This window comes from Marmota marmota, unplaced genomic scaffold (genome assembly GCF_001458135.2).
Source record: "Marmota marmota marmota unplaced genomic scaffold, marMar, whole genome shotgun sequence".
Classification (NCBI taxonomy): domain Eukaryota; kingdom Metazoa; phylum Chordata; class Mammalia; order Rodentia; family Sciuridae; genus Marmota; species Marmota marmota.
In genome coordinates this window covers 8965665-8992154 of record NW_026000153.1, presented here as the reverse complement: position 1 = coordinate 8992154, position 26490 = coordinate 8965665, and the positions used below count along the sequence as shown (strand labels likewise).

The window sequence follows — 26490 nt, the reverse complement described above, 5'->3', positions numbered from 1 at the left end:
AGATAAGCACAGAGGGAATTCAATAAAGGTTTGTTAAATGACTCTACTTTCTAAATTCTGTAAAACAAATTTTATCAGTAGTTCCAGATACCACACATATTGGCGTGCATTCAGGTGATTTAGACTAGCATCCAGGAAGTGAATTCCTTTAGTAATGTATATGTTTTTATCTTATAGTCATCTCCGTTCTCTAGATTGGACTTGTGCCAAGAGTGAAAATTAGGCAGAGTCTGTGTGAGCATTTCTGCTCATTTTTTGATCCATGAATAACTCCTAGCAAATGAGACAGCAAAACTACAACCTTCTGCTTGCTAACAAGCTATGGCAAGTTAATCACACTAGTGAGGGCCACAGCCATTTGCTGATACAAGCGCTTCGCGTTGGAATTTGTGAGAGAAGGGGAGCCGTCGCATTGCACCAAAAACTGGAGTCTTTCCTCGCAGACGCTCCCCTCCTTCCCCAACTGCGGGTCCTTCCGGGTGCTATTTTGACCTTTTCCTTGGCCTCAGAAAACTCAACATGCTTTAGAAAGTGGAAGGCGTGTTTTGGAGAGCAAGGACGGAGGAGACAAAGCCCAACGTCTTCCTAGGTTCCCACTTCCCAGGTCTGGCATTGTTTAGTCTTACAAGCTCCCACTCCTTGACCCAGCCTGCAAATATCTGCCATTTCCAGGGGGAAAAAATCTAAGAGGAAAACGACTGCCGGTGTCATAAAATAGGGTGTTTTGGGGCCTGGATTTCTTAGTGCTGAATTTCTCAGGCCCCTCCTTTCGCCAGCTCTCTAACCCGCCACTGCCAGATAGAGCTCGCGCCGCAGGCCCGCGCTGATCCGAGACCCTTCCTCCGCGCAGGCGCCCTCGGCGGGCTCCCCTGACCTTCCCCGGGAACCCCCTTCATTTACGCTCGCCGTCACTTCGCGCCGCCCCCGCCCTTCCTGCTCTTTCCGTTTCTTTCTTCGCGCCTGCGCGGCTTCAATTGTTTTGGCTTTCCGGTGGGATCCAGCAAAGGAAAAGGGCGGGGTAAGTCAGCTGAGGGCGGGGGACGAGGGGCCTGTCTCGAGAACCCGGGAAACTGAAAAACTGCCGCTTGTGTCGACAGGCGCGTGAGGGGAGGGAAGGGAGGCTNATCTGGAGGCGGCTCGGCTCCCGAGGGAGGAGTCTGGCGGCGGCTGGGCCCTGAGGAGCGTGCGGCGCTCCCGCAGAAGACGCTGCTTTTCCGCACCGTACTGGCGGGCCGAGGGTGGGCGCGAGAAGAAACCGGAAAGAAGAGGCGGCGGCGCCAGCCTTCCTCGGCGGGAGGCGGAGGCGAGACCCCGGCCGGGGCCGCTGCGAAAGGGCCACGCCCCCGCCACCGCGCCCGCGCGGCCTTGTGTGTTCGGGCCCGCCGGCCGGATCGAGGGACTGAGGGACTCGGGTGAGCAGGCATCGCGGGCGCTGGGCGGGAAGGGGAGCCTGTGGCGACCTGTGTGAAGAGTTGGGGAGGAAGCTTGTGGCAAGAGGGGGTTCAGCCCTTTGTGGCCCGGCGGGCGGGGGCGGCGGCGGCGGCGGCGGCCGCGGCCTCTTTCAAACCCGCGTCGCTTCCGCCGCGGGGGGAGGGGCGGGCGGCCCGGGCGCTCCCGCGGGGGCGTTTCCGGCCTGGGCCCGGGTTCTCGGTGGCCGCGGGTCTCCCAGGTGCCGCCCGCCCTTGCCCGAACAGCGCGCCTTCACTCGACGACCCGCGGTGTGTTCGCGACAGCCTGCGCTGGAGGAGGGCAGCCCCTTCCTTATGTTTTTATTTTTGTTATGTTTCTGATGCGTCTTAAGTAAACCAAGAGCGGTCTAGGTTAACAGAGATCCTATTATGGTCTACTAATGATTTTAAGGAGAAAGCAGAAGCTGCCCTTTGAGACGGGAAATTGTGTACGTGTTTACTTTAGACTGTGAAATCGTTAACTTATATGAACTCGACCACCTCCTTCTCCTTATGAATTGGAAAGTAGTGGAGTAGCAGAGTATCTTAGTTCGCCGTCCCACAGTTGTTTGGAGTTAACGGCTTTTTTCCTTCTGGCTGAGCAATCTTTAAGATCTCTTTGTAGTTACCTTAAAGGGAGAGGAATATCCGTTCCACTGTCTACAGGATTTCTAGAATGGTCAGTTTCCACGAATGCCTGTTCAAATTGAAACAAAGGATTTAGAATGGAGAAGTTAACTTTAAAAATGTATGCTTTGGCCAACGTCTACATCAGTTAGTCTCATCAAAACGTAGGGGACCAGGACTGGTCACGTGTTGTTTATACATGAATCTGTATGTCTGGCTCACTGAGCAATCAGGCATTCAGAAACAACCCTACCGCAGTACGCTCTGACGAAAATTAATTCTTACAGTGAAGCAGTTAGTTACCAGTTTACCCTACCCTGAATTAGGAATTTTTGCCTGAATTTGAGTAGTAAGGACTGCGCATCTCTTCCCAGTTGTGAATGAGTTAAGTTAGTAGAGAACTTTTTTCCTGGCAGTTTTTTTTCCAAAAGGATCCCCCGCCCCCCGACCTAAAATACATTCAGAAGTCAATTCAGCCAGTTTTCCAATCTCCATGGTGTGAAATTTTCTATTATTTTAATTTGGCTGGTAACTGATGTTAAGTTTACTGCTTTGATCTTTTGTTGGCCTAGTGCTTTTTTAATACCTTTTAGATAGGGTCCTAAAATCTTTAAGAGGTCTGTCAATTTTCTTCAGGACTATGGCGTTTCTCTTGAGCACGTTCTAGTCCACACAAGAGTGCTATTCTCTACGTAGTGCTCTTTTTCTCAGTACATGGCGTTGTAGAAGAGTTTGTAAGTTCTGTAACTCCTACCCCTTTTTGCTCCCATAAGAAGCATTGTCATAAAATCTAATGTTATTCACAGGACCTGTAAGAAGATGGGATGGAAGAGACATATTCTAGTAGTTAAGTACACACTCCATGGATTTTTTTTTTTTTCCTTTGGTTATTGGAAATAATGAACTATTTCATCATATCTAAACATTGAACATTGTATTGATGGTGCATAGTAAATTCCTAGAAACTTGAGTGCAGTCTTTATAAAGCCAAAGAATACCTTGTTTTTTTCTAAAGATTATGCACGTTTAAGAGAAAAAATAATTATTTTCTTTGTCCACATTCCTAACACAGTTGGTACTGGAAAAAAGGACATACAAATGAAGATTTCATTCTTTCCTTACACCTCAGTCTTTTCCAGTTTTGTAGAGTTTGAATAGACCAAATGATATTTAAATAACTCAGAATGCCCAGTTTGGTTCCAGTAGTTTTTTAAGTGTATGAAGAGTGTTGCTGGTTCTCTTGGTGTGGATTTGAAGTGCTTCGATTCTTTGTAGGAGAAAGGAATTATTATAAGAGATTTGGAGAAAATATAATTATTTGACAAGAGAGACTTCCCTTTATTTCTCTACCCCATTCTCATGCCTCTGACAAGTAGTGACTTGTAATTTCTTTGGTAAGCTTCTAAGAAAAAGTTTACCTTCACTTTTACTTAAAGAAAGAAACTAGTCATAATCATTGTTGGCTAGGCTCCTCATGACTTCATACATGAGTGTTTGAATATCTAGGAAATCGACTGTGATTTAATAAATCATTGATTTGGTGGAAAATGAAGTTCCATGAAAAAGTTGAGGTCAGTTTTGCATTAGCATGCCTTTCCACAGCTTTCTTAATAAGACACTATACAAGGCTATGGGGGGGGGGAATGTGTCCAAAATAAAAGGACATACTACATTCATATAATTACTTTATCACAGGTGGTGTGCCTTTTTTATTCTTTAGTTTTTTAAAAGCAAGATAACTTACTAGTCATAATACAGTACAGATTCTTACACTACCCTGAATTTGTTTAGGGTGCTGAACATAATAACCTGATGGAACCATTTGGTCTTTTCAGTATTATAAAGAAGGAACACAGGGGACTAGTTATAAGTTGTGAATTTGGCTAGAGAAAGAAAAATGTTGAAATTTATTAAACTTGAGAAATTCTTCAAAGGGCAAGGTGGTTTTTTTTTTTGTTGTTGTTGCTACTTGTTAAAACTCAGAAAATTCTTTATGTAGCATTTGATAATCAAAAGAACAAATACTTTTGATAATTTTAAAGCAAACTTTCTAGCATCAGTGTTTTGTCCTACCAAAGGAGAAGCTTATCACATTGAAATGAAGAAAGATTAGTTTTTATGATTGTGCCATCATGACTCCGAATTTAGTTTTTGTGCACTGACATCAGTTTTCACAATACTAGTTTTTGATGAATTTGTTTTTTTTTTTTTTTGATGATTTGTACCATCAAAATATTCTCTAAAAACTTTGAATGAATTTTTCTTATCTCCAATACTGTTTAGGACTGGGGATATAGGTCATTAATAGAGCGTTTGCCCAGTGAAAACTTGGGTTCAATCCCCAGCACTGCCAAAAAACAAAATACCATTTAGCCAGGATGAAAAGAATTATTTCAAGTGCTGAGACCTCATAATTGTAATTTTTAGTCCTGGTAAAGGTATGGAGATCAGGAACTTGGAAAGTACTACAAAAGCTTAACCAGTGAGTGGACTAATGGTAATTGCAAAATTTTACATAGTAGTACTAGTGTTTCAGGCCTTTAAACTCATTTAATCCTTGAATAAATCATTGAAGAGAGTTCTGTTTTTATTTTCATTTTACAGATGAGCAAACAGTTCAGTGCAGAACTAGGCTTTCAAACCAAGTAGTTTTGAGTTCCATGCTCATGACTTTTTTTTTTTTTTTTTTTTTGGCAATACTTGATACCCAGAATACTCTGAATCCTTTCTAAGAGAAGTTTTCAGTCTTCTGTACTGATATTTGTAGCATTGAAAGATGCAGCACATTGAAAGTGTTTCCTGTGGATGAAATGAAGTATGTATCCCACTACCCTTTGTGGAGGAGAGATCTGCCTTGAACAGAGGGCCTCACACATGTCAGGCAAGTGCTCTACCACTGAGCCATGACTCCAGCCCCATTTTTAAAAATTTAATTATTGTTATTTTTAAAAAAAATTTTTGCATTGTTGCCCAGATTGGCCTTGAGCTTGAGATATTACTGCCTTAGCCTCCTGAATAGCTGCAGTGATTATAATTATTATTATTTAAAAATATTTTTTTGCATTGCTGGGCTCAAAATTAGCCTTGTGCTTCTTGGCAATTGTTTACCACTGAGCTATGCTTCCAGCCCTTGTTTAATTAATTAATTAATTAATTAATTTTGCAGTACTGGAGATTGAACTCAGGGCCTTATGCATGCTAGGCAAGCATTCTACCACTGAGCTACATTCGAACCCTTTAAGAAATTGTGCAGGCTGACATCGAATTTGTGATCCTCTTGTCTCAGCTTCCCAAGTGGGAAAATAGGTGTGTACCACTGTGTCCAGTCTTATTATTTTAAGAAATTCCTGGTACTGGGAATTGAACCCAGGAGCAGTTTACACTGCACTACATCCCCAACCCTTTTTATTTTTTATTTTAAGACAGAGTCTTGCTAAATTCCCATGGTTCGCCTTAAATTTGGCACTCCTCCTATCTCAGCCTTTCAAATCATTGAGATTACAAAGTGTGTGCCACCATGCCTGGCATCTTTCTATTATTTATCCTTCCTCCATTTTTTTTTTTAAAGAGAGAGAGAATTTTAATATTTATTTTTTAGTTTTCAGTGGACACAACATCTTTGTTTGTATGTGGTGCTGAGGATCAAACCCGGGCTGCACACATGCCAGGCAAGCGTGCAACCACTTGAGCCACATCCCCAGCCCCTCCATTTTTCATTCATTGCTCAGTTATTTGTCTCATTTTCATATTCATAGTACTTAATCCCTTACTTTTTTTTTCTTGAGCCTGTAATCTTGCCTGATTAACATTGGGAAAGTTTGCTTTGCTTCTGTTTGTGTTTCTGTAACTCCTCATTAGAAGGGTTCTACTGATACACCACCTGTAAAATGATAACTAGGTTTCAAAATGAAATTAGTCATCTTCTTCCTCAACCCCCTCCCCCATGAAAATACTGCCTTCAGCCTCTGAAACCTTAGAAAGTGTTTGGAATGGTTTTAAAAATTTCAACATTTCATACATTTCTCTCTTCGTTGGTTCTTTAGTCTTTAATATCAATATTTAAAACCTATAGGACAAATTCATTGTTATCTCTTTATGAGTATTAGAATAGTATTTGTGTAAATTTCCTTTGCAGATACTCAAGCATATTTTGCATCCTGAAGACCTAAATATTTTTTGTGTGTGGTGTTGGGAATCTAACCCAAGGCCTTGTGCGTGCTAGATAGGCACTCCACCACCACTGAACCCCAACCCCAGCCCTTTAATACTATTATAGGAAAGTGAAGTGAGCAATTCAGACAGTGAACTTATACTTATGAAATAAGTTTTTTCCTGCGTTTGTTTTTATGGTAAAATTGAAAAATCAGGTTAGCTCTACAAAGATTTTACTCTAATCACTTTGATTATTTAAGGGAGAAAAACATTGAAATAATTTTCTGTAGGAGGTGTTTTAGATTTGTAAGTGGAATTGTGTATCTGTACATTACTGATTAATTTTGATGCTCATTTAGTTGCAGGTTGTTTGCTTTGAAATGTTTTTGTGGTACTTTTACTCAGAACCTTTTAGACTTGAGTTTCTAAAAATATTAGAAGGAGAAATGTTTTCTTTTCCTTCAGTTATTTCAATTTATCGTTCTACTTGTATAGGAAGTCCTTAGGTGTAAAAAATAAGCAGGACTTTGTACTTTTAATAATTAGTGGATAGAGAAAGGGATCTCATTTTGTGTGTAGCATTCCAACCTTACTCTTATTCTCTTCTGTCAAGCAAATCAGTTAAAACCATTGAACTGAGCTCAGGACTTGGTTGGGGGGGCGGGAGAAGTTAAAAACATCCATAGTTTTGGGCTGGGGTTGTGGTTCAGTGGTATACCGTTTGCCTAGCATGTGAGAGGCAGAGTTCAATCCTCAGCACCACATAAAAATAATTAAAGGTATTATGTCCAATTACAGCTAAAAAATAAAAATAAATAAAAAATCGGCAGTTTTCATGTCAAAATACATAGTACTTTTCTTTGAGTATATGCTATTTGCATGGCTCCCATTTAATTTTTAACGCCAGTTGGCATTTTTCATTGTAGAATATATTATAATGATCAACTTTAGGACTTTCCTATTAATCTTCAAGTACTTGGTACCAGGAATTGTGGCATATAACAGTGATTTCCTATTTTTTTTTTTTTAGAGAGAGAATTTTTAATATTTATTTTTTTTTTAGTTTTCGGCGGACACAACATCTTTGTTTGTATGTGGTGCTGAGGATCGAACCCGGGCCGCACGCATGCCAGGCGAGCGCACTACCGCTTAAGCCACATCCCCAGTCCGATTTCCTATTTTCTTTGGCCTTTGGTTCATCTAATAATCCATGTGTTCACTAAATACCTTTATACAAGAATTGTCTTGTATATATCCGTTTTTCAGATGTATATAGATGTGGTTGACAAAACAGTAGTTTCAAGGTTTTTTAATATCATCATCATCATCAGTAGTGGCAGTAGTAGTAGTGTTTGTTTTTAGGTTTGGTTTTTAGAACAGGGTCTTGTTATATTGTCTATATTGGCCTCCAGCTCCTGGGCTCAAGAAATCCTCCTGCCTCAGCCTCCTAAGTCATAGAGAATGCAGGTGTGAACCCAGCTAAGTGTTTTCAAATCTGTATTAGCCTTTGTTGTTATTCCCCCCACCCCCCAACAAATTATCTGGAGAGAGGGATGTCTTCTTCATTTTTGAACCTTAATAAAAGGTATTCATAGCAAAATCTGTTTCTGAAGTCCATCAAACGAGCAAGAGTTTGGGAAGGTAGTTGTGTGATTAAGTGAGAGATATTAGAATATTCAATTGAGAAGAAAAGAATCTATACAGGTTAGGTTAAATAAGAATTACATGTAATTCAACTTCCAAAAATTTAAAATTTGTAATTTTTCTCATTTTTGTGGTCTGAAGGGAAAACATTCCAGCAAAAGCTTCCAAGTATATATTTTAGTCACTGAGTCAATATTTCATCAAGCAGTCTAAAGCAGAGATTGGTACATGTGGCCTGTTTTTGTAAATAAAGTTTTATTGAAATACTCATATCCATTCATTTACATATTGTGTTTGGCTGCCTTGGGATGGGAGTTTTTTTTTTTTTGTTTGTATCATAGTTGGGTTCATCCAGACAAACTCATTGGACGCAGGGAGATCTTAACAGTCCCTAAACCCTAAAGTATCTTGTCTTTATGGTGAAAGAAAATATTAATATATCTTTGGAAAGTTTTCTTTTTTAAATTAGGTAATCATTATATATGTTAATAAAACTCGCAATATTTAAGTAGATCTTTAGTAAGTTGTTCTTTCTTTCCCAGTGTGAACCACTGTTAGCAGTGGAACCAAGCACCAAGCCTTTGTTCATTTTGCTTGTATTACAGTTTTTAAGGTAAAGAATAAAATTTCTCGTATTCTTGTTTCTATCATAGTTTGGAGTTCAAAGCTGTGTGAGGATGTGCACACGTGTTCCCAGCAACCCAGGAGGCTGAGGCAGGAGGATCACAAATTCAGCACCAGTCATGACACCTAAGCAAGATCCTGTCTTAAAATAAAAAGAGTGGGGAATTTAGCTTAGTGGTAGAGTGCCTCTCGGTTCAACCCCCGCTATCACAGGGGAACAAAAAGTTTGGAGTTCAAGACCAAACTTGGTGATAGAGTGATACCCTATCTTGGAAACAAACAGTTTTAGGGCTGGAAGTGTAACTGAATGGTAGAGCCTGTGCTCAATTTAGCATGCACAAGAACCTGGACTCAATCTGCAATACCCCACTCTTGAAAAAATGAATAAATAAATAAATAAATTAAAAGTTTGGAAATGAAAGACCAGAACAGTTCCATTTCAAGAAAAATGTTTTTAATATGCAGCTTGCTTCACTCTGCCTCTAGTGACTACTGTTTTTTAAAACACCATGTTTTTAATTGCCAACTATGGTTTTCCCTGTAGCCTATAGTGAGAATAAATGCACTTGGTGTTTTGGAACCTTTAATGATTGGCACCTCTCAACCTAGGTACTTCAAGTGCAATTATTGGCACTTAATAAATTCTCAATAAACATTCTTGAATTAAATTTAAGCAGCTATTAATTTATAATAAAATTAAACAGTTTCCTTGGTACCTGAGAATTATTCAATCTGAGGATGCCAGCTTCTAAGAATAACAGGAATATGTGACTTTTTGAAGTTAATTTTTGATGTAATATGGAATGGTATGAAAAACAATACAGTTAAAAGAAATTTTTGTGAAATATGTAATATTTCACTTCATAGTTAAGTATTATAGTACAGACTTTCTTTCTCTTTCTTTCTCTCTCTCTCTCTTTTTTCTTTCTTTCTTGTTAGATGTGTTATGGGGAATTTGAAACGTGTTGGTTGATCATCCTAAACTTTAGAACTATTTGTATGTTTAATTGATACATTTTTGCAGTCTGTGTTCCCAGAGAGATAAGATACTAATTTTGTTTTAAATTGTACTAGATATACATCTGTTTGAATTCCTGTTTAGTGTGATGTCTGAATGACTTCTGCTTATTTTAATGTAATTTTTATTTAAGATTTCTCTCGTGGATTATAAATCTAGCAAAATCCAGATAAAAAATAAAAATGAGACCCTGAAAAATCATTATAGAAAAATCAGGTCGTATCATTGTGTGGCTAATGAGTGACCAGACTTATCTATACTAGTCTCTAAGAAATTCTGAGATGTAGCAGTATATCCTTAAGTGCAACTTGGCCCTGGTCACCAGTTGCTGTCACTTTGTTTGAACATGGATGAAGACAATTTGGGGTCCTATAGCTGGGGTTAGGACTTTGAGTTTATTAAGGCATGTATCCCCCCACCCCCCTTGCAGGCCTTTTGTTGCAGGGCTAGGATGGAACCCCAGACTTTACAAGTCAGGCAAGTGCTCTACTGAGCTATATGCCCAGCCCAAATGGATGCATATTCACGTGTGTGTGTGTGTGTGTGTATATATATATATATATCCATATCCCCATAGTTTTGATTTTTAATAAGGGGATGGGATTCAAGAAGGCATATTGCCCTTGGGGTTGTTAAAATTACTTCATGGCCTTGACATATCCTTCATATTGTTGTATGCAAACAAACACTTGTTTAAAAAACCACCTGCTCTGTCTCTATTCCTTTATTTTCCTTACATAACAAATGTCATAAATGCCTCTGTATGGGTGTCTTCCATGTACTGCTCTAAATGCATATATTTTTATGAGAAAAATCTTTATGAGTACCATTGATGTAGAAGGTATTAAGCATTTGCAATGCCAAATGTTGTTTTTTGCAATACTTTTTACTTGCAATTTTGAGATTCAAAAAAATTAAAAGAAAAATTTTGCTAGTAAACCTGACCTGAAGAAGAAACATGAAGAAAATTATACATGAAGCTATGTATAATTTTTATTTTTTACAGTGTTTCCCCCAGCAAAGATAATGTGTCTACTTATGGAGCACTGCCCTAGAGTCCTTGAGAGGATTTTTTTAAATAGGATACACATTACTGCCGTAAAATATGAAAAATTCTTAGTTACAGAATATAACTGTCCCAAGAGTTTTGAATAAGGGATTGTGGGTGGGTATCTGCTTACTTGTGTGTATGAGAATGATTCTTTTTCTACACTCTTATAGCACCAGATCTTGCTGCATTATTAATGTGGCAATAGCCAGTGATTTTAGGTATTGTTAGCTTTAGAAGTTGGAGTAATAGAACTTAGATTTATAGTATAAATCAGTTCTGGAAAAGCAAAGATGTTACCTTAAATGAACCAAAGTCTCACTCTGCTTTTTCACCTGTTTTAGTTATTTCCATATTTGTTGGAATTTGACAGTCTATCAAGTTAACAATTTGTGTAATAGTATAGCTTGGCAGGAAGATACGATATGATCTTCTTTTTGACATAATGGATGATATTTTGAGAGAAAAATATTAGTGGTTTTAGTGATGGTCATATTTATAGTTTTTAATGTCAGAATCACTATTTTCTGATTAAGAGATCTAAAGGTTGTTTAATAAAAGAAGAAGAGGTGGTAGTTTTTTTTTTGTTTTTTTTTTTTAGTTATAGATGGCCACAATATTTTTATTTTGTTTGTTAATTTTATGTGGTGCTGAGGATCCAACCTAGTGCCTCATATATGCTAGGTAAGTACTCTACCACTGAGCCACAACTACAGCCCCGAGGTGGTAGTTTTGTAGCTTATAGTAGCATTTTGTCTGGATTTTCTCTCGTTTTTCTGTTAATTCCTTTGCCGCATGTTGTAAGTACTAAATTCCAAATAAGATTTCAAAGTGAAACTTTCATTCATCTGGAATTTTTTTGATGAATTGTATGCAGTATGACTAAAACCTAGGGTTTTTTTTTTTTTCCTTCAAGTAGTTAGACAGTTCTTCTAGCTTTTATATGTTGAAATAAGCCAATCTTCCTAATTTGAAATGCCATGTTTATCCTCGTGGTAGTCTAATGTCTTGTGTGTGCTTGGATTTATATTACATCGATAATACATCTTAATATTTAATGAGTCTTAAGAAATTGCCCCCCCCCCCAATATTTTGACATCTTTTGTGCATTCTTACAGGTAATTTCCCTGAAAGTAAGATTCAGATGGTCTTTGTATTTAAACTAACTTTGGAAAATATTCATATTTGAGTAATATGGCATTTACTGTTTTATGAACACATATTTCCCTCCATTTATGTTTTTTTTTTTCAATAAAATTGTATGCTTAAACATAAGATTCCTAGGAAAGATCCATTCTGCAAAGAAATACATTTCTTCTCTCACACTATTGACCTGCAGATTTTAGAATATATAGCTTAGGGCTGAAGGTGCTGCACAGTGGTAGTGCTTGCTTTCTTAGCATGTGTGCAGGATTAGGTCCAATCCCAAGCACCTTGAAGAATATTCGCCCCCCCAACATATCCTACACATTGGAAATAAATAGTTTAAATCTATTTATTGTGTAGTTTAAATCATTTTAATTAAATATGAAGTCTTAACATTTAAAATATATTTAAATATGACAGTCATTACAAGAGTGAGGGTTCTTACTCCCCTTTAATTATGGTTATGTGTTTTTGCTAAGCAAATAATTAGATCTGGTTTTGGCAACTTAAATTCTTTGAAGAAAAAAAAAGTATGCTTACTCATGTGTTCCTATTTTCCTGGGATGTTTATATTTTGCATAGAAGACAGAAAGTTAAAACTCTTTAAGTGTTTTATTTTAGTTATACATGACAGTAGAATGTATTTTGACATATACATACATAGAATATAACTTCTCATTCTTGTGGCTGTACATGATGTAGAAAAACTGTTAAGTGCTAATTTTCTTTTTTTTTAATGTAGACTTTTAAAATGTTCATTTTTCTCATGTGTCATTTTTATTTTAATGTCTAAAGTTTAACTTCAAATAAATATAATTTATAAGCTGCCATTTTAAACATTGTAGTCTAGAAGTGTACTGGCCTAGATAATTTAACTGATCTTTTTTCTTTTTAGTTCTCTGGAGGATCATTGAACATAGGATGTTGCCACAAAATCTACCTCCTGTATTTTTCTCTTTTACTCATGAGCTGCACAATTGCAAATTTGAGCAGGATGTCTGAAGACCATGTTGAAAAACTCTGAAGAATCTAATTAACACAGGATGACCTAGCAGTGATTTTAAGCCTATAACAAGATACTATTCATTAGTGACTGTGTCAGTCTTGGTTCTGAATGCTGCAGATAACAGCAAGCAGACTTTCTCTTTTATTTCTGAAGTATTCACTTGACCTTCTATCAAGACTGACTTTTCTAATCTGTTCCGGGAGATATTAATGGAATACAGTCATGTCCACTCAAGACGAGAGGCAGATCAATACTGAATATGCTGTATCCTTGTTGAAACAGTTGAAACTGTTTTATGAACAGCAGTTGTTTACTGACATAGTGTTAATTGTTGAGGGCACTGAATTCCCTTGTCATAAGATGGTTCTTGCAACATGTAGCTCTTATTTCAGGTAAGTACTTTAACCTTGATAAGTTTGTAATTATAAATAAGATTGTTAGCTTGTTTTAGGAGGAATTCTTTTATATATTAAATTTTTTTAAAAAATTAGGTCTCGAGCTGGGGATGTGGCTCAAGCGGCAGCGCGCTCGCCTGGCATGTGTGCGGCTCAGGTTCGATCCTCAGCACCACATACAAACAAAGATGTTGTGTCCGCCGAAAACTAAAAAATAAATATTAAAAAATTCTCTCTCCCCCCCCCTTTGAAAAAAAAATTAGGTCTCAATGTTTTGCTTAAATTTTCAGTTTAGATGATGTAGTATTGTCACTTTATTTCCTAACATATGTAACATACAAAAAAAGGTTTTACAAAGGCATAAATACAAGAGATTTTTTAAAATTACCTAAGGTAAAGTTTCAATGTTAGGGAGACATGAAGATTGAGAACACTTTTTTCTTTCAGAGAAATGAAAATCAGATAATTTTACTCTGGAGATATTCAGATACTACATTGAGAAAACAGTGATCCTTGTTTATAAATTTAAGTTGTAATAGACTAATAATTTTTAGAAGATAATAACTGTTATTATTTCCTTCACAAAAATGTATCTTTTTCTTAGACTTGGTTACTATTATTCTTGGGATACCTTTTTTAAAGCTTAACTTCACATTTTTTATGATCTTTTGCATCTTTAAGTTTCATGAAAAAGAATAGAAGCTGGACATAGAAATTGTTTTTTGTGTTCTGTACCCTTAAGTGGACTTTTATTTAATATTTGGAAAGGACAGGGTGAATAAAGATGAATTAAATGCATATCAGTGTATTCCTGCTACAAATGTTAACAGGGTAAATGAAGATCAGCAATGAATTAATTTCTGCTGCTCTTTAGTGGCAGCTATAAACAGGACAGATTAAACTGACCTTTCAAGGCTAATTTATATGAAGATAGAGAAACTTCACATTCCTCAATGTACCACATCCCATAATTGCAGAAGCTAAGGCCAAAATGCTAGTTGCCTAGCTGTGCCTATATTTTTTTATTTTGGTTGAATCTGAATTTTTTATGAAATTTCAGGCACTGATTTTTTTTCTCTGTCAGAAAGATTAGTCTGTTTGCAAATATTGATTCAAAAACCTGTTTAATCATTAGAATTCTGTTGGGTGCTTTTACAATTGGAGATCATTGGATTACAAAGCCAGAAATACTCATTTGGTGGGTTTGAGATATGAAATTGCATCTGTTTATTAGAATCTGTGTATTAAAGAACATTGTAAATGGTTACAATGCTGGGGGGGGGGGAGCGTTTTCCCCCTCCCCCCAGATATATTAACTTAGGTTACAGATCAAGGTTCCAAGTTCAGTCAATACCTTGGCTCATAAGTTTTCCTTTTTAATGGCCATTAATTATAAATTGATTACCTATTCATGGAAAGAGCTTTTTGCCTTAGTTATGGATTTTCAGATTGAGATTTGTAATTTAGGATCCTTTGTCATCTGATCTAACTTTCAAACCTGTACAGAAATTCTATTAATATTTTCTGTCTTTTCTTTATTTTGATCAGAAAGTAACACATGGGTTTACTTAGTTGTCTTCTATTTTTCCTCCTTTATTATAAAGTTTGTGACTGTAGAGATAACATTTTTAAAATTCTCTAGCCATGAGGTTATTTATCTTTAACCAATATAGTTGAAATTAGTGTTCTTAAAGACCAGGAAACTTGAATTTTTCATTAATATTACAATCTTAAAGACGAGTCCTTCCGAGACTTTCATTATTTCTTATTACTAGCAGTTCCTTTTTTTTTTTTTTTTTTTAAGTTTCCTTGATCATCTGAAGGAATATGACCTCCCAAAAGCAAGTCATATATTTTATATTTATGAAATGAGTTAATAGTCCAGTATATGTTTGTATTAAAGCTACTTATCACAAAGATCTTATCTGTGGGTCAATTGAATAGCAGTAAGAAGAAAACACCCATATATTAATAATATTCTTGCCATATATGATCTTTTATCTGAAATGGGTAAATTATTGTATACTTTGATCTTTTTCCAAGTTTTCTTCAACAGGATTCCACTTTCAGGTTTCCAGATTGTTACATACAGTGCTACTACAAATTTAGAAATTCTGCCTATTAAACTAGATATGTTCTTCCTTTGTAGTTTGTGTTACCTGTACCATCCCATCAAAAACCTGTAGATACTTCTGAATAGTAGTTTCTATTTCCTGGTAACATTTACTGAATGTTTTAGACCCCAAATGAGAGAATTATTTGAGAATTAACCAGAACTTGTATGGTACTTAATCTGTTACTGTATTATGTAAATTATGATTTGCTTTTGCTTAAAAATGTCAGTTTGAAAGTTTCAGATTGGCTAGGCTTCTACTATTGTTGGTCTTTAGGAAACTCATTTACTTTACAGAAGTTCATTAGTTTGTTGTCAATAAAGCATAATTTAGGAATAACTAATCTCCGTGCCTCTGTATAGTCAGCCATTCTCTTGCCCTTAGTCCCTTTTCAAAGTTACTGCCTTCTAGAATAAAGGTAAAAACAACCGCTTGATCTCTAAATATTTCATTTTATTTTGAATATTTTTTTTTAGTTGCTAGATGGATACAATACCTTTGTTTTATTTATTTATTTATTTATGTGTATGTGGTGCTGAGGATTGAACCCAGTGCTTTACCATGTGCAAGGCAAGCGCTCTCCCCGTGAGCCACAACCCCTGCCCTAAATCTTTCAATTTTTTTTATACCTTTATTTTACTTATATATTTTTATATGGTGCTGAGGATCGAACCCAGCACCTCTCACATGTGCTAGGTGAGTATTCTGCTGCTGAGCCACGACCCCAGCCCCATCTTTCATTTTTATTCAGAACCTTTACAGTTCTTTTTCAGGTTGCTTGTGATTATCTCCCATTTTCCATGCCAGAAAGGTGAAGCTGGTAACAATAAGTGTTTTGAACATTTTTTAAGAACATTTCCTGGCTCTTTATTTTTCAGTCAAATTTATTTGTGGCCATTCGGTGTCCTTTAGTGGGAAGTCATTGATCACCCTAATTGACATTGTTTGTACCCCCTTTCCACTCCTTGCTTGTCTGGAATCAAGCTACCATTCTTATTGCTCATTCTGAGCTATATTAGAAGTCATCTGTGACTAATTGCTTTTACGGCATTTATTTCCCTTGACTTCACAATTTTAATTTTTCTTTTTTTTTTTAGTTGTACTTGGACACAATATTTTTATTTATTTTTATATGGTGCTGAGGATTGAACCCAGGGCCTAACATGTGCAAGGCGGGCGCGCTACCACCGAGCTACAGCCCCAGCCCAACTTCACAGTTTTGACACCAGTTTTTGAGTAGTATTATGCTGGTCTGATGATTATTTCTCTCATGATTTTATTTTTGGTGGTACTGGAGATTGAACTCTGGGGTGCTTTACCACTGTGAACCCAGTGCCTTGTGTAGGCTAGGCAGTTACTCTATCACTGAACTACATCCCAGCCCTCTTTCATTGGGATTCTTTTTTTTTTTTTTAATTAAAAAAATTTATTTATTTATATGTGATGCTGAGAATTGAACCCAGTGCCTCACACATGCTAGGCAAGTGCCTACCACTAACCCACAATCCCATCATTGAAATTCTTGAGTGGGTTTTTCTTTTGTAGTTTTTTAATCTTTCTCACATAACTTACCTGTCTTTAGTTTCTACTGCATGAATGTGTCACCTTCATTGTTCCACTGATATTTAATATTTATCTGATTATTATTTCCATTTGACCCATCTGCCTTTAAATCACATATATCCAAAATTTAACTTACTTTTCTCCTGGGATTAACTTTTCTTCTTGGATTTACAATTTTTCTTTAAATGGCTAACAATAGTTTTTCAGGTTCTTAATAGAAAATGAATAGGTAATTTTGACTCCTCCTTGCCTGTTTTGTGCTCTATCCCATTGCCTTTGTTCAGAAAATAATCAGGACTTGTAGGCCCTTTGTAATATTTTTTGTATCCATTTCTGGCACCTTCATCTCAGGTGTTTTAATTCTCATTGCTGTAGCCTAAAACAAGTTTTCATACTGCTAGTCTTTGGCTCTTGAAGTCATCCTGCAGTACATTTTATCATGTTGAATTTTTTTTAATAGTTTTTAGTTGTCAGTGGACCTTTATTTTATATAGTGCTGAGGAATTAACCTAGTCCCTCACACATGCTAGACATGTGCTCTTCCACTGAGCTACAATCCCGGCCCATCATACTAAATCTTGACTTAAAATCCTTCAGTCTTTTCCATTATGTACAAGAAAAAGCTCAGACTCCTCCTTTTTTTTCATTTTTGGTGCTGAGGATTGAACCAGGGCCTTGTACATGCTAATAAGCACATACTCTACCACTTACCTCTTATCTTACTTTAAAGGCTTTCCATGATGTCTTAACTCATCATTCCAGTTTATTTTTCAGTATCTCCATGAACCTTATGTATTCAACTATGCCCCTTTAACAGTTGGATCTACCATATTTTATCAATTTTGAAGGTGTCCCCCAACTCTTCATTTTTTTTTTTAATGTTCTTTTTAAGGTGGACACAATGTCTTTATTTTATTTTTATGTGGTGCTGAGAATCGAACCCAGTGCCTCACATATGCTAGGTGAGTGCGCTACCACTTGAGCCACATCCCCAGCCCCTCTTCATTTTTTGAGACCAGGTGCTAAGGTTTTGAGGCTGGTTTTGAATTTGTGATTATCCTGCCTCAGTCTCCCAAGTAGCTGGGATTACATGGATGTACCATCATGTCTGACTCCTCATCTTATCCTTGAGAGGCCAAAGCTAGTGATTGTTATGATGGATCCCATTCTTTTTGGTGTGGGGGGATGGGGGAGTAATGATGATTGAACCAAGAGGAGCTTAATCACTGAGCCACGTTCCCAGCCTTAAAAAATTTTTGAGCCAGGCCCAGTGGCACACATCTGTAATCCAGATGGTTTGGGAGGCTGAGGCAGGAGGATCCAGAGTTCAAAGCCAGCCTCAGCAAAAGGAAGGCACCAAGCAACTCAGTGAGACCCTGTCTCTAAATAAAACACAAAAGGGTTGGGGATGTGGCTTAGTGGTTAAGTGCCTCTGATTTTACTGGCTGGTACCAAAAAAAAAAAAAAAAATTTTTTTTTTTTTTTTTTCTTTTGAGACAGCATCTTGCTAAGTTGCTTAGGGCCTCACTAAACTGCTGAGGCTAGTCTTGAACTTGGGATCTTCCTGCTTCAGCCTTCAGGGTTCCTGGGGTTACAGGCATGTACCACTGTGCCCTGCCTGATGTCTCATTCATTCTTTTTTTTTTTTTTTTAGTTGTATGTGGACACAATACCTTTATTTTATTTGTTCATTTTTATGTGGTGCCAGGGATTGAACCCATGCTTCACGATTGCTAGGCACCTGTTCTGCCACTGAGCCAACCCCGATCTGCTATTCTTCCCCTGCCCCAATATTTTTAATCGTAGATGGACACAGTACCTTTATTTTATTCATAAGTTTTTATGCTGAGGATTGAGCCCAGTGCCTTGTGAGACTCTACTACTGAGCTACAGCCCCAGCCCAGCCTGCCATTCTTTTTTTTTAACATTACAATGATCTTGACATATCATACATTTGATTCAAATGGGGTATGAATTCTTATTTTTCCACGTGTACAGATTGCAGGATTACATTGGTTATACAGCCACGTTTATACATACTGCCATACTAGTGTCTGTTGTATTCTGCTGCCCTTCCTATCCTCCCCTCCCCTCCCCTCACCACCCCATCTACTGAAACACATTATTTCTCTCTCTCTTTTTTTTTTCCTTCCCCCTTTATATGTAATTTAAAAAAAAAACAAAACATTTTTTTGGTTGTTCTTGGACATAATATCTTCATTCTATCTATCTATCTATCTATCTATCTATCTATTTATATATATATATATATAGTGCTGAGGATCAAACCCAGGGCCTTGCACACCTTCTACAACTGAGCCACAACCCTAGCCCCGCCTGCCATTCTTTCTTTTTTAATCATTCTTTTTTCTTAATCACTACATTTAGGGGCTTTTCTCTTCTATGCATATACCCTATCTCAAAGAATAAAATGGATTGGGGATGCAGCTCAGTGATTAGAGTGTCCCTGGGTTCAACTCCCCATTCTTATTCTCAGCCCTAGGTAACTACTAATCTCTGTTTATTTTCCTTTTTTGAACCATTTCATATAAATGGATACTTGCAGCGTGGTCTTATGTTGGTTTCTTCACTGAGCATGTTTTTGAAGTTCATTTATGTATAGTATTTATGAACATTTCTTTTTTATTGCTGAATAATATTTCATTTTCAATTATCCAAAAGAAAAGGATATACAAGAACTATGCCATTATATATAAAAGACCTGTGCAATTTTGGATTTTGTCAGGTGTATCCTGCAGCCAGTACTGGGGTCACTCCCCATTCTTAATCACTGCTCTAGGTAACTGCTAATCTCTCTGTTTATTTTCCTTTTCTGGACTAATACAAATGGATTTATACAATATGTGATCTTATATCTGGCTTCTTCACTGAGCAGCAATGTTTTTGAGGTTCATATATGTTATAATATTTGTCTTTTTTTAAATTTTATTTTTTTTTGGTTGTAGTTGGATACAATACCTTCATTGTTATTTATTTATTTTTATGTGGTGCTGAGGATCGAACCCAGCACCTTACACGTGCTAGGCGAGCATTCTACCGCAGTGCCACAACCCCAGCCCCAGTATTTTTTTTTTTTTTTTTATTGCTGAATAGTATTTCACTGTACAACTATAAGGAGTAGATTAATTTTTTTTAGTTGTATGGAGGCGCAGTGCCTTTATTTTGTTTAGTTATTTTTATGTGGTGCTGAGGATTGAACCCAGTTCCTCATGTGCTAGGCAAGCGCTCTACCACTGAGCCACAACCCTGGCCCCAGGAATAGGTTAATTTATATGTGTTTACCCACAATGGATAGTGAAATAATCTGGTATATCTGGGACTGGATCATACATGCTTCTCTGTTGTTTCCTTCAATAAACTTCTTAAGTAAATATTCTAAATAAATATCTCATGTTGTCTAATCATTTCTTTTTAGTTCTGCATTTGTTTTACACTGAATTCTTCAGCTTTGTTTTCCCATGTTCTACTATAGGGCTATGTTCATGAGTGGACTAAGTGAAAGCAAGCAGACACATGTACACCTGAGGAATGTGGATGCTGCCACCTTACAGATAATAATAACTTATGCATACACGGGTAACTTGGCAATAAGTGACAGCACTGTAGAACAGCTTTATGAAACAGCTTGTTTCCTTCAGGTAAGCAGTTTTTTCCCTCTCGGTTATGTACTTCAGTTGGTTTGTTTTGCAGGAAACATTGTTTTGCTGATATTTCATGTATGTAATTTTCTTATTGCAGATTTTAAAAGGGAACTTTTTTTTTTCTCTATTTATAAAATGTGAAAAGAGATAAAAGAATAGGTTTTGTTTCACTGGTTAACCTAGTTTTATAATAGGAACTTAATTAAAAAGGTAGATGATAATTTCATCCTGATTTCATATTCTGCCTAATATGCCTGCGAATTTAGATTTCAAATTAATCTTAATGTTTTTAAATTTAAATGCTATAATTTTCCATGTTTAAAGCTTAAACATATTAATGTCTGGTATTTTCAGAGTTTAGGTTTTCATGGAAATTATTGAATTTAAATATTTATAATGGTTATAGGACTATATTAAGTTATTAAGAAATAAAGTAAAACAAAAAGTGATGGTTGATATAGTGTGATAAACTGTATTTTTCTCTTACATTCCCTTTAAAAAAGTTTTTTTTATTGTAGGTGGATGCAATATCTTTGTTTTTATTTATTTATTTTTTATGTGGTGCTTAGGATCGAACCCAGTGCCTCATGCATGCGAAGCAAGCACTGAACCACTGAGCTACAACCTCAACCCTCCCTTTTTTAATTTTAAGAGGAATATAAGTATTTTCCTCATTTCTTTTCATGTTTTGTAATAACACTACTTCAGAAACTTTCTCCATTGGTTAAATTTGGGGAGCAAAAAGTTCATGGTACCTCATAGGTATATGATAAACGTGTGCTAATAATTACGAATGACACTAGTCAGATGTTAATACCTGAGTATAAGTCTGGGAACTAGAACTCAATTCATTCCCTATGTAGCTTCTTTTCTTTTCAGTCTTGTACTGTAAAATTGTGCAGTATTTTGTGTCTACAGTTTTGTGGAAGTTGAGGCTGTAGTAGCTTTATTTTGTGCTTTAGACTCAAAGGTATTCACATCCTGAATTCAAACTTGGAAGGGAAAACTGCTTACTGTAAGCATTGATTTTTCTGTAGTTTGCAAGTTTTTCTTTAAGCCAGGAACTAAAATAATTGCTAAGAAATTGATGCATTTAAAGAAATTCAGATTCTGGAATACTTACTGTAAATAAATTCACATTCTAGAACATTTAATGTTAATATCAACACTGTTCCTTATAATTCTTTTCTGCCATATTAATGAAAGTCATATTGCTTACCCAGATACAGCAGAACTCTCTCTCTCTTGGGTTGGGTTGTCTGGTAAGCCTGAGATATAGGGCTTTTTATGACTACTACTTGACTTTCATTACTAATCATGCAAAGTAATTTTTTTATTTTTTTGGTACCTGAGATTGAACTCAGGGGCACTCTGTCACTGAGCCATATCCCCAGTCTATGTTGTATTTTATTTAGAGATAAGATCTCACTGAGTTTCTTAGCGCTTCGCCATTGCTCAGGCTGGCTTTGAACTTGAGATTGTCCTGCCTCAGCCTCCCGAGCATCTGGGATTATAGGCGTGTGCCATCACACCTGGCTCAAAGTAATATTTTTAGATACCAGACATTTACTGATGCTTCATGTAGATTTTCATCTAATCCTTAACAATAATCGTTTGAAGTAGACGAGAACTATTTCACCATTTTATATGAGAGAAAAGTGAGGCCTAGAGAGAGAGGTAAAACAACTTTCCTAATAGTACATATGTACTGACTGGCCAATCCAAGTTCTGAATTCAAGCAACTTTATTTCTCACTAGGAACTGTTTCTGGTTAATCACTAGGATGCTGAAAAAGTGTTGTAGAAGCACTCTTTTTTTTTTTTTTTTTTTTGTAGTGCACTCTACCACTGAGCTATATCCCTAGCCTCTTTTATTATTTTGAGATAGGGTCCTGGTAAGTCTGGACTGGCCTTGAACTTTCCATACTTCTGCCTCAGCCTTCTGATAAGTAGCTGGAGTATAGGTGTGCACTACCAAACTTGGCTGTAAGTAGCACTTCTGACCAATGGAGATCTACTTTTCCTTCTTAGGAAGAAAGAAACAGAAGCTTAGAATAGCAAAGTGTGTCATTTAAATGTAGGTAACATAGGGCTGGGAGTGTAGTTCAGTGGTAGAGTACTTGTCTAGGATGTGCCAAGGACTTGGGTTTGATCTCTAGCACCATACAAAAATAGTAGGTTATTTATAACTTACATAAATGTGGTTTACTGTCTTACCTCTCTGGATAAGAATGGTAAATTAATTCTTATTTATTATACATGATTTTCTGGCTTCATATGACTGCCTTATTTCAATTGTAAAAGGTTTGAAGTTTGGGTTTTGGAACTGGGGACTAAACCACCCATGAGTGCTTTACTGTAAGCACTGATTTTCTGTAGTTTGCAAGTTTTTTATAAAGCCAGGAACTAAAATAATTGCTAAGAAATTGATGCATTTAAAGAAATTCAGATTCTAGAATACTTACTATAAATAAATTCACATTCTAGAACATTTAATGTTAATATCAACACTGTTACTTGTAATTCTTTTCTGCCATATTAATGAAAGTCATATTGCTTACCCAGATGCAGCAGTACTCTTCTCTCTTGGTTGGGTTGTCTGGTAAGCCTGAGATATAGGCTTTATATCCCAGTCCTATTTATTATTTTATGTGGTGCTTAGGATAGGACCCAGCGACTCACACGTGCTAGGTGAGCGTTCTACCAGTGAGCCACAACCCCAGCCCCCAGGCTCTTTTATTTTTTTAAATGCCTAGTCAGTACTGTATGATGGGTTTTGTGGCTGGGAATTGAACTCGGAGGGCTTTACACATGATAGACAAGCACTCTACCACTGAGCTACATCCCTAACCCACCTCAGACTTTTTTTTCTTTCTTTATTGATGCCTTATAATGATACATAGTGGTATTCCTTGTCCAGCCCTTTTTTAAAAATTTTATTTTTAATTTGAAACAGAGTCTCACTAGTTTAGGCTGGCCTTGAACTTGTGATTCTCCTGCCTAAACCTTCTGAATGGCTGGGATTACAGTTGTGTGCCACTATGCATGGCGTGTACTCTTTTTCTTGGACAGGTGTGTAGGCCTTAGGTGAGAGAAAGAAAATGCAAAACTGCAGTTTTCTATTATTACTGGAAGACCTTATTTCCTTAGTCCTAACCTTAGTCCAAACACGTCTATATCTTAGATAAAAATAGAAGTTGGGGCTGAGTGTGTAGTTCAGTGGTAGAGCATTGCTTAGAATGCATGAGGCCTGGAGTTCAGTCTCTAGCACCAAAACAGTAAAATTGTCTATCTTGCTTTTACCAGCCTTTTTTCTGTTTGTTTTACTTTAGGTAGAAGATGTGTTACAACGTTGCCGAGAATATTTGATTAAAAAAATTAATGCAGAGAATTGTGTGCGATTGTTGAGTTTTGCTGATCTCTTCAGTTGTGAAGAATTAAAACAAAGTGCTAAAAGAATGGTGGAGCATAAGTTTACTGCTGTGTATCACCAGGAAGCATTTATGCAGCTGTCACATGATCTACTGATAGACATTCTCAGTAGTGACAATTTAAATGTAGAAAAGGAAGAAACAGTTCGAGAAGCTGCTATGCTATGGCTAGAGTACAACACAGAATCACGATCCCAGTATTTGTCTTCAGTTCTTAGCCAAATCAGAATTGATGCACTTTCAGAAGTAACACAGAGGGCTTGGTTTCAAGGTCTGCCACCCAATGATAAGTCTGTGGTGGTTCAAGGTCTTTATAAGTCCATGCCCAAGTTTTTCAAACCAAGACTGGGGATGACTAAAGAGGAGATGATGATTTTTATTGAAGCATCTTCAGAAAATCCATGTAGTCTTTACTCTTCTGTCTGTTACAGCCCCCAGGCAGAAAAAGTTTACAAGCTATGCAGCCCACCAGCTGATTTGCATAAGGTTGGGACAGTTGTAACCCCTGATAATGACATCTACATAGCAGGGGGTCAAGTTCCTCTAAAAAACACAAAAACAAATCACAGTAAAACAAGTAAACTCCAGACTGCCTTCAGAACTGTGAATTGTTTTTATTGGTTTGATGCACAGCAAAATACCTGGTTTCCAAAGACCCCAATGCTTTTTGTCCGCATAAAGCCATCTTTGGTTTGCTGTGAAGGCTACATCTATGCAATTGGAGGAGATAGTGTAGGTGGAGAACTTAATCGGAGGACTGTAGAAAGATATGACACTGAGAAGGATGAGTGGACAATGGTAAGCCCTTTGCCTTGTGCTTGGCAATGGAGTGCAGCAGTTGTGGTTCATGACTGCATTTATGTGATGACACTGAACCTCATGTACTGTTACTTTCCAAGGTCTGATTCATGGGTAGAAATGGCCATGAGACAGACTAGCAGATCCTTTGCTTCAGCTGCAGCTTTCGGTGATAAAATTTTCTATATTGGAGGGTTACATATTGCTACCAATTCTGGCATAAGATTCCCCTCTGGCACTGTAGATGGGTCTTCAGTAACTGTGGAAATCTATGATGTGAATAAAAACGAGTGGAAAATGGCAGCCAACATCCCTGCTAAGAGATACTCTGACCCTTGTGTTAGAGCTGTTGTGATCTCAAATTCTCTTTGTGTGTTTATGCGAGAAACCCACTTAAATGAGCGAGCTAAGTATGTCACCTACCAATATGATCTGGAACTTGATCGGTGGTCTCTGCGGCAGCACATATCTGAACGTGTACTGTGGGACTTAGGGAGAGATTTTCGATGCACTGTGGGGAAACTTTATCCATCCTGCCTTGAAGAATCTCCATGGAAACCACCAACTTATCTTTTTTCACCAGATGGGACAGAAGAGTTTGAACTGGATGGAGAAATGGTCACACTACCACCTGTATAGTTGTGGAGTTCAGGGAGTGCACGCCTGATTTCATGCGCTTTGTCATTTCCTTTGCTAAATGGGAGGATATGAAAGGACTAAATATGAGTACATAAATATCTATCTTTGATAAATTTTATTTTTATGCCCTACTTAATATTTGCATCAGTATAATATATATCAGTGAGTCTTACAGAAAGATATGCTTCCATAATTGAAATAGGTTATTCAATAATGAGAAACTTTTATGTGTATCATGAGAGCATAAGTCTGATTATCTTACATTGTTAGCCCTGTGTATGTACAGTTCAAGAAGTTCACTTACAAAAGTAGTTTCCTGTTCCTAGTGTGGTATATCACAAATTGTGCTGAGGTTAATTCAGTATATGGATTTCATTCTTGTGCTTCTGTTTTGAAGTCCTGGAATACAGTTTTTCCAGTGTAATTAATTCAGCTGCACTTAACACTAATGTCCATGTTGGTATAGAAATGTTGTCTAAATCCTGTACTATAGTTGAAGAAGATCTTCCATAACTTCATGGTATTACACAGGGAAAGCTATGACTGCAGGATCAGTCTAACTATACTATTAGGTGCATGTACTCTCTTTCCACTAACTTATACTTGTCTATCTAGAATACAGGTTGTCCATTCAGCTGGTCATTTGCCAGGTGTGGACTTAAGTTGCTGGGCTTGCAATATGAATTGCTAGCCCCTCATTGTGCGGGTCTGTGTGGAGCTTTAATCAGTAAATGTCTCCACTTCTGTATTACATTAACATTGGCTCATGCATATAACTACCTGCTGCTGATGTAGTTCTCCATATTAAAGTTTTAGAGTGGGTTAACCAGGTCATTACATCTTAATTTAATAACATGCATTACTGTAGAGTGATTGTGTATAGGTATCTGTTAGCTGTCAGGGTGTGTTTTTTTTTAACCTGATGTGTGTGTGTTGGGGGGTTAGGATTAGGAAGGTGAACTGTTCAGGAATTTTCTGCACAAGCTGTGCAGAAGAGCAGATAACTAGCGCTGCTCTGGCATTAATCCCAGGAACCACTAGCAGTAGTGGGGCGCCGCCAATCTAACATGAACACAGGTGCTTCATGACAAACATTACTAGCATGTTCAACTGCATAATGTTCTGGCACTGTATTTTGAATGACATTAATTTATTAAATAAATTGTATATATTCAA

The 26490-nt window shown here is 37.1% G+C and overlaps 1 protein-coding gene across 2 annotated transcripts; it reads left to right on the top strand.

Moving 5' to 3' along the window:
- Positions 1-880: 880 nt before the first annotated feature.
- On the top strand, positions 881-26490 carry Kbtbd2 (kelch repeat and BTB domain containing 2). 2 transcript variants are annotated; one of them, XM_015490208.2, is made up of 4 exons: positions 881-1018; positions 12603-13105; positions 20279-20444; positions 23779-26490. In XM_015490208.2, exons 2-4 carry the CDS (start codon positions 12936-12938, stop codon positions 25312-25314), a joined length of 1872 nt encoding a protein of 623 aa, XP_015345694.1. In that variant the 5' UTR covers positions 881-1018; positions 12603-12935; the 3' UTR covers positions 25315-26490. The 2 variants fall into 2 exon arrangements, with proteins under 2 accessions (XP_015345694.1, XP_015345693.1); XM_015490207.2 differs by lacking the exon at positions 881-1018 and adding an exon at positions 1123-1412.